Source organism: Leiobunum rupestre, chromosome 7 (assembly GCF_980474605.1).
Source record: "Leiobunum rupestre chromosome 7, qqLeiRupe1.1.hap1, whole genome shotgun sequence".
Classification (NCBI taxonomy): domain Eukaryota; kingdom Metazoa; phylum Arthropoda; class Arachnida; order Opiliones; family Sclerosomatidae; genus Leiobunum; species Leiobunum rupestre.
In genome coordinates this window covers 13,875,310-13,884,331 of record NC_143390.1, presented here as the reverse complement: position 1 = coordinate 13,884,331, position 9,022 = coordinate 13,875,310, and the positions used below count along the sequence as shown (strand labels likewise).

Sequence of the window (9,022 nt, the reverse complement as noted above, 5' to 3'; positions counted from 1 at the left end):
ACGCGTCATCAACAGACTTTACTGATTTGAAACGGAATCTAGTGAGAACTCCTCGCGCGCGTCTGTCTTTCCTTCGCTCGGGCTTCGCGATCACGTGTTTTCGTTGCCATGGTAATCTTTTCAATAGCGCAAGGATTAATACAATTTTTATATTTTTGGGTTCGCTTATTGTAAGTTCCGTGTGAAACATGGTCTCATAGAATTTATTTCTATCGAAATGTTATACAGAGGCATACTTATGAATGATTATGTTCCGTATGTTTATACTAAAGATTAAAGAAGAATTACTATATCATATCATATTTTTTATCAGCTAGGCTAATACACTGGGCACCACCATTAATTCAGGTGGGCGGGCTACAACGCGTAGGAGGGTGGTGACAAGCCCTGCATGCCACGCGTTCGAGCCAACAGCTCCCTACACTAACTATTACCGTTAACCTCAACAAATTTTTATGGAAGGGGAAACCGAAGAGCTCGGGGGAAAACCCCTTAAACTGGCAGTGGGGAGAGAACTTGCAAACTCTATGCAGAAGGAGTTGTTCTGAGTTTTCACCCAGTGCGACAATTCCCGGACATCAGGGCCGAATTAAGCCCCAGAAAGACGGGGCGGGGGGGGGGGGATCGTCACCGGTGAGTTCAAAGTTCGGTATTTTTTATAATCTATGATGTTTATTTAACATGATAATCGGTAAATAGTACGGTTTGAACACTTGAATTTTTACCGATGACGTACAATCAATGGAGTGGTCAGTTATAATTCGGAATCTTTTAGTTTTACGTTTTACAGTCGATGTTGAATGACCGGTAATAATTATAATCGTGTAAATATTTTCAGCGAGCCTGGTGTCTTCTGTATTCTATTGATTTCATTATAAACATAACCTTTGGGGTTTCCCATAATTTTAAGTATCTTTAGAATACGTTTAGATTTCATAGTAGTGTTATCAAGAACGTATATATGTATAAGTACGTTGAACAAAAGGCATCGCTTGGGTCATGATTTAATCGGTTTCAGAATAACTCCGCCCTAAAATCCGCGTGCAGCGCGCGCTTGAACTAGAAACGGTTTTAACCTTCAGCGCACCGCACGCGGTTTTTAGGGCGGAGTTATTCTGTAACCGATTAAATCATGGCACCAGGCGCCAATTGGGGGTTCCTAAAATTCGTGTTGCACGTGAAAATACGCCGCCATGTTAGGGTCTAAAAGCAAGTAAATAAGCCTGCTATACCTCACAATGTAAAAGTACCGTCACGCGCAAAAATGCACATTCAGCAGCGTTACTAACAAGTGTTCAGGGGGAGGGTTTTGAGTTCGCAGAAATATTGCGTCACATGTTATTAGATTATAGCAACACCAAAATATTTAACAATTTTACCGTACTGTCCCGATCAAATACTCGTTTTCTCATTTCTAATAGGATGATGAGATTTCTACATGTAAAACAGTAAAACAATTAAATTAATTTATTAATTTTGAGGTTAATGGCGTTACTATCATCGGGAGGGAGTTCGGTTATTTGTAAAGTAATTGATGGCGTGGGTACTTGTCTAATTGTTACTGTTGGCTACGAGGGGGAAGGGGGTGTCGAGATTTATCGTTATGTCATTTGTAAAAAGCACCAAAAACGTACATCTTAAAGAAATTCAATTATTCTAGAGTTAGCAAAAATCTTTTCTTCTCGATATCGCGTTGCAAATAAAAAAAAGTGTAACAGTTTTCAAAGAGTATTCGGTTTTTAATTGCGTTTGAATTAAAATGGTCCTTATTGAAGATGACTGAAGAAAAGTTCCATTACGAAAATAGGCTTTGTTACATTTTTGTTTAATGCTTTACATAACAACAGCAAGTATGACAATTTACAAAAATTTATATCTTACATATATTTAGAGTTATGGCGCCATCTAGGCTTTAAGCAGCACTGAGCCCCCTAGTGTCTAAAATTTGGTCAAGGCGACATACTACCAAAAACCATAATATGGAACCTCCGCGCTGAACACTTTCCCTTCAGAAGCTTCACTAGAGGACAATTTATTTTGTAAACGCTTTGTATCTCATACTTCAATAAAGTCATATTTCTGTGCAAAAATATTTATATGCGTGTGGCGTTGATAGTTTTTTTAGAGGAGCCTTAGTCTACTCCAGACAAATATTTTCATGAGAAAGCTTTCTCAGACACCATATTTATGAAATGATTTTTATAGCTTTTAAATGTAAGTCCCTATACTATATAATATTCGATTTCTATTGCATTCTATCAATCCACAGCTTTGATACTCAAACTTTAGAGGGAAATTGACAAACGTTTTGGGATGGGAGCTAATTATGAATTTGAGGGAAGTTCTTTAAAGAAACCTGGTGGCGCGACTGAATATGTTCTTAATGGCTTTTTTTTGACGGATTCTATCATTTCCATTTCATTCTTTTAGAGAAAAAACGCCGCAACAACTCGTTACCTGCTCTCCTGTTTTCTGTATCCTTAGCTGATAAGACATTTAGCCAATGAGAATTAAAGACATTCGACCACTGTTCACAGCTTTTCCCAAAGGTTAGTTAAAGGGCAACGCGAGTGACCATGAAGGGGGGTAAATTATCTTATAGATAAAAAGAACGACTGTGTAGAATTTTAGGGTTTTCTTCCAGGGTATCTAACAAGACCCGCTTTATTTGATCAAAGAGTCAAATATTCGAAAAGATAGGAAAAAAGTATTTGGTATTTTCAAATAGTTTGCAAACTGGTCGAATAACCGCGGGTCTTTTTAAAATTTGTTGAGTTTCAAGGTCATCAGAGGAGAACTAGTGCTTATTTCTGGCACCTCTCTTTAGGCCACAGCGGCAAGGACCATATAAAGAGTAACTTGCACGTCCATTATTCATACCGTGTGTATTAAAACTTCTTAGCGAAAGGCAAAAGCTGTTTATTCTAGCGCCTATTGGCTAGATTATTCGCGTGTTCTTTGTTATGGAATTTTCTAGAATAGCAAAGTAAAACTAAAACGTAAACAAAGTTCAAAACAAAACTAATAACTGGGAGAAAGGTTGAAGTAAGTAACTTTTTGGACTTTTCGGTTCACTAAATTTATGTTTTAAAATTATTATAAATTAAATTAAATATTTGTAATAAAAGATCTGCTCCTTCGTGTTTTACATATATTTAAAAACTCGAGATTTTAACTGAAATGTTAACACATCTTATTTTTAATATCGTAAAATAAAATTTTCTCCATTTTCAGAAACAGTCACAATTATTAAAAACATTTGTATTTTCATTGGTTTACTCACGTTTAAAAGAATTTCATACCCATGGGTATAAAGTGTTGCGTAAAAATACAGTTGTAATTTCAAATGATAATTACAAACAATAAAATTTAGTACCTGATCTTATTGTACTTTATTACCAGCATATTAGTTGTTACGTACTATAATAATTTAAGGGGGGGTGGTTCAATATTTGTTACGTAATTTAAGAAGAGGGGTCTTTCCATTTGTTACTCTTTGTTACGAGGGGGAGGGGGGAGTCCAAAAAGTGGTTTTACTGCGTTACGTAATTTGTGAACAGCCCCATAGTTATTAAATAAAATAGAATATAAATTATACATTTGGTTTAGTATTTTACTATTGCAAGTGAAATGAACAGTGATTTCAATTACTTATTTTACATAATTAGTCTTCTAAAGGAGAGCGGTTCTAAAATTGTGTCGTGCAGACGTATGATGGGGTTAGCGTAATGAGTGGACATATAAATGGGGTCAGGGTGAAAATAGAAGCGGCGGTGGGCGCCGTTTGTCCATACGTGTACTGCTACGCTCACCGTTTCAATTTAGTTCTGGTTGACTGTTGCTCCATTATATTGCCAGTTCGGGAATTGCTAGGTTTAGTTCAAGCCATCTACAACTTTCAAAGAAATTCAGCTATTAGATGTGAATATTTTGAGTACTTTTTTACTTTTTTTTATCAGCTAGGCTAATACCCCAGGCACCACCTTAGGCCTAAGTCATCATGCCACTTTTGAAGCCCTTAATTCAGGTGGCCGGGTTACGATGCGTAGGAGGGTGGTAGCAAGCCCTGCATGCCACGAGATCGAGCCAACAGCTCCCTACACTAACTATTACCGTTAACCTAGACAAGTTTTTAGAAAGATCTGGATTATGACGTTGTTCTGAAATTGCCACAAAGCTGCAACACAAGGTGGTGGAGCAAATAAAAGGGCCTCCATTATTTTAGAAATAGGTTGAACCATAGAAACTACCACAGGAATAGAAGGCCCTGCCTTTGTAGGTACTTTACTAAGATGACACGGACAAAAGGTTCTCCCTTCATTTCCAACTCTGGTCCAATAAAAAAAAAGCTTTGGAAATGACGGTCAATTAGATTCAAGCGGAAATGAACGGAGAACCTTTTGCCCGTAGCGAGCCCGTAACACTTTTCATTGACACTTTCTATTCCTCTTGTAGTTTCTATGGTTGAACTCGGTAGTTTTGGCATTAGAGAATTTGGTTGAAAACGGGAAATCAGAGGAGACAGCTGAAAGTCGTGGGTATATATCTCAATTAGAAAACTTTAGCAACTTTATTTTGATTGTGGCTCTAGATGAAGTATTAGGTGCTACCAATTCTCTTTCTGAATATTTCTAAAGTCCAAAGGTCATTTTCACGGAAGCGGTTGCTATTTGTGGAGCTACAGTACCTACAGTAGGTTAGAAAATGTAAGAAACACTGAACGATTTGAAAACATTTGCGAAGAAGCTTCAAAGATGGCATAATCCGCCCTTATCGCCGTGCCTGATCGCAACAGCGAACCTTTAAGTTTACGAAAGCAGAAGATACACACAACCGGTTCAATTTTGATATACATGCTTTAAAAGGGCAGATCGGAATAGCCAGAAAATTGATTAAATCCAAAAACCTGAGCACCCTTACCGACTGCTTTCTTTTTTTAATAACGTTGGGAGATGGCTTTTTAGATTTAGTCCAGTACTTTAAAACTGTCCCGCGCATTCCCGTGGCAAAAACAATTTCAGAAAGAAGTTTTAGTACTCTCAACAGAATTGAAACGATTCTACGGACAACAATGGGCGAGGTCAGACTTTCAAATCTGGCCATACTTTCGATTAAAGGGACTGGCAAGTGGTCGCTCTTTTCGAATTTCAAAAACGACATAGTGACGTTTCAAGGGGGGAGAAATACGAGGGGTTTGAGGCACTGGGAACTTCTTTTTGTCTACGTCACGCGGTAGAGTACAAAAAATACCACCGGTTTTCGCTGGGCAAAATGTTTCTTTATTTCAATATAAGTTTCTGTGCTGTTGAAACGTTCCCTCGCGGTCTAAAGTATTTGAAAGCACGTGGTATGGAATTTTGTAATTGCAAAGCAATATTGTTTATCGGGGAAACGAAATAGCTGCAATTGTCGAGTAAATGGGATAAATTGCACTCCCCATTGTACTTGCGGAAATGATGGGAAAATTCAGTGCAATAATGCAAAATCTGAAACCTGTGTAAATTATGAGGACAGAAAGCCATCTTCAAGTTCAATTTGTGCACAAAAAAATAAAATCGTAATAAAAAAGTCCAAGAAGAACCCAAAAGTTGGCACAAGTGATGTAAGTTTTAATTTTATAGTATTTATAATTGTAACTTCATAATTCATAACAATATAGAAAACAAATCTTTCGAAGATTAGCAAGATGTCTCGGCCCCAACTTATACATATGTTGAGGAAAATTGCACACAGTCACCCGGAAATAAGTGTGAAAGATTATTTGGAAGATCCTGAACTCCAGGCAAGACAAATAGAAGAGCAAAATTCTGAAACTAGCAATTGCCCAGCTCCACCAACCACTCCGGAACCAGCTGGAGACCCTGAAGGGACACCAGAGTGGTGCAAATGTGGTAACTGTAAAGAGATGCCAACTCCCGTAGAGAGAGTGTGTTGTACTTCAAGGAGGTAAATATTTATTCAGCTATTTCACAAGAAAGGGGATTGATATTTCATCTAAGATTTTTTCTAGAAATACTGGTTGTGTAACTGAAGGGGAATTCGATGGCCTTATCCTGAACCGTGCAGCTTTGCACATTATCATGGAAATAAGGCACGATGATGGCAATATCAGGTACCTTGATAATAACAGGTGTTATGCATTCAGCTTATAGAGCCTTCACTGCTTGGGATGTTGGGCCATTAGGCAGAGGCTATAGAGAAGTTGTCCCCTCTTGCACTGAAAATAAAATTAGGAATAGATATCGGAGTGCTACTGGGCAATATACTGGGTTTAAAGAATCTGTCGCAAATTTAATAAGAAGACAAAGAGGCAGAGGCAGAAGGGGTGCACATTGATAAGTACCTAGATTTGCATTAACATACGAAGAATAAATTTTATTTGGTTTAATTTTTTTTTATTTAAATTGGTTCAATAGTCTGTAGACTCTCCTACTTTGATAGAGTAAAGAAATTAAAAAATTTAAGTTGTACAACATGGGGATCAACGAAATTTTTGCAGTGTTAACCTGGTTTAATTTTCATCGCTAGCTTCGTAGTTTTTAATAATTTATTCAGCTCTCCGCTTGGATAATCAATGGTAAACCTAGATTTATCTTCCCTCAGTTCAATTAGTTCTTGCTTAGAGGGTCCAGACGTTTTTGACTTTTTTACCAACACTAAGTCATCGGACATATCATTGGCGCTTCGAACAATTTCTTTAGAGAGTGTTAAATTCAAAAGATCTTCAGCTGGTTTCGTATTTTTAGGCACTTTAACAGGCACAGCAGTGCGTTTAGCTGTCGATTTTAAGCATTTCACTCAAGACTTCATTTTTGTCCATAGCTTGAGGGCGATTTACATTACCATTATGGTCAAAAACTGCCAATAAATTTCGCGACTTATCTAACTGCATAAATAAAAACCCTATGTTAGTGGTCGACGAGTTTTGAAAAACATTTAACCATAGAATATAGTTTTTTGATTAAGTAACTTATAATCCAAAAAATGTTATTTTACTCTTGCCATGAAGAGTTTAAAGAATGAAGACAGAATATTTTGTAAGGAGTAAAAAATGAGTGGGGGGGGGGAGTATTTATGTGACGCAAAATTTTATTTCCATGTATATCCATGGATAGTAGATTTTAGAGGATCGGTAAAAAGCCTGGTTTTTAACCCCCGTAAACCAATCACACTAAGGGAGTCGTCCAAGGTTATTTGAAAAAAAAATAAAAACAAGTATCGCTAAGAGTGGACGATACTGTTCGAAAAAAGAAAAAAGATAAACACGAAGTACATTTTTACGCCAAAAGGTATTTTTTCATGTTTTTATAGATTAAATATGATATACTAAATATCAGTTGATAGTTTTTATTGAATTAAAAATACAAAATTAAAGATTACTAAAATATAAAGCGCAAAAAAATTACGTAGCAATATCAACCGCATTAGATTGCCATTTTGAAATTTTAAGACCACGTGGTACAAACGACCTTGCAAGACTCCCTCGAAGTCTCTCGAGCTGATTGATCAGCGGGGAGAAATAAAATGCACTGTGGAAGGGTATCGAAAACCTGTCCTCTTAATTTACTGTCCATGGTATATCATAACCAGAAGTACTTAGTATCTTATAATGATATGTGATTGCAAGGAAAAAAATAAGTTAAACGGGGCCTCCATATTATGACGTGCCTATTGGCAAAAAAATCCTGGTGGCGCTACTGGTTTCAACCTCCGTAATTGAAAATAAAACATTGTTAAATTTAAAATATCAACGTCAAACTCTCGGAAACTAACTCAGTTCTTTTCTCCATAATAAATAAATTAAGCTAAGCCTAAAATTCTGGATTCGTTGGCGAATGGCGATGAGCAAAGACAATCGAAAAATTGCACCACGTGGTTACACCAAGGAGAATAAATTCCCGCGCGGTATGAAATCCTCCTTGGAAAACCAACTTACGACTTGTAGAAGAAAATAAAGCGCTCCCCCTACACTCTAAAAATTACAGGTTTAAATATGGCATATAATTGGTTTAAATGGAAATTGTATACCATTAATGGCGAAAATTATGGATGTACATGTATAATGGTTTGTAAATAATTTAACCAACTTTAAACTTTAAATGGATTACCTGCTGTACTGGTTCTAAACCATAAATATAGTTAAATTTATTCCATTATTGGGTAGCTTTTAGTGTGCTGCTGAAAGCACTATATTGGTTTAAAATTAAGCCTTTAATATACTAGCAGGAAGCCTTTATTATACTGTTGAAAACACCATAATGGTTTATAGGTAAACTCTTTTTATATTTGAAATAAACCATTATTGTGCTATTTAAATCAGCATAATGGTGGAAAGCTAAACTATTCTTCCAATATTGGGTAACCCTTACTGTGCTGTTGAAAGCACTATACTGATTTAAAAGTAAGCCTTTAATATAACAGCGGGGAACCTTTACTATAAAGTTGAAAACACCATAATGGTTTATAGGTAAACTCTTTTTATATTTGAAATAAACCATTATTGTGCTATTTAAGTCAGCATAATGGTGGGAAGCTAAACTATTCTTCCAATATTGGGTAACCCTTACTGTGCTGTATAAAGCACTATACTGATTTAAAAGTAAGCCTTTAATATAACAGCGGGGAACCTTTACTATAAAGTTGAAAACACCATAATGGTTTATAGTTAAACTCCTACTATATTAGAAATAAACCATTATTGTGCTATTAACACTGTATAATGGTGGGAAGCTAAACTTTTCTTCCCCTATTGGGTAACCCTTACTGTGCTGCTGAAACCATCGAGAGAAAAATGAAATTATAAAAAAGGTCGGCATTGGACAAACTTCGCCTGTTTGTGGCGCATCGCGTAGAAAAAAGAATTAAATAATTAGCCATTTCGCGTTAAACGTGGATTTTTTACGCATGCTGGAATGTTTGAATTTCATTGAAAGTATGACCATGAAATTAAATATTTATGATTATGAAATTAAATATTTATGATGACCATTAAGTATGACCAGAAATAACAAGTAAGTGTGGC

At 36.3% G+C, this 9,022-nt stretch overlaps 1 protein-coding gene across 1 annotated transcript; it reads left to right on the top strand.

Moving 5' to 3' along the window:
- Positions 1-5,686: 5,686 nt before the first annotated feature.
- On the top strand, positions 5,687-6,336 carry LOC149934837 (P2X purinoceptor 7-like). The gene is made up of 3 exons (XM_090153468.1): positions 5,687-5,946; positions 6,011-6,102; positions 6,146-6,336. Exons 1-3 carry the CDS (start codon positions 5,687-5,689, stop codon positions 6,334-6,336), a joined length of 543 nt encoding a protein of 180 aa, XP_090009594.1.
- Positions 6,337-9,022: the final 2,686 nt, after the last annotated feature.

Coding starts and splice junctions, on each gene's coding strand:
- LOC149934837 (XM_090153468.1), top strand. CDS start 5,687: ATGTCTCGGCCCCAACTTATACATATGTTGAGGAAAATTGCACACAGT. Junction 5,947..6,010: donor GTGTGTTGTACTTCAAGGAG/GTAAATATTTAT, acceptor GATTTTTTCTAG/AAATACTGGTTGTGTAACTG. Junction 6,103..6,145: donor GGAAATAAGGCACGATGATG/GCAATATCAGGT, acceptor TTATGCATTCAG/CTTATAGAGCCTTCACTGCT.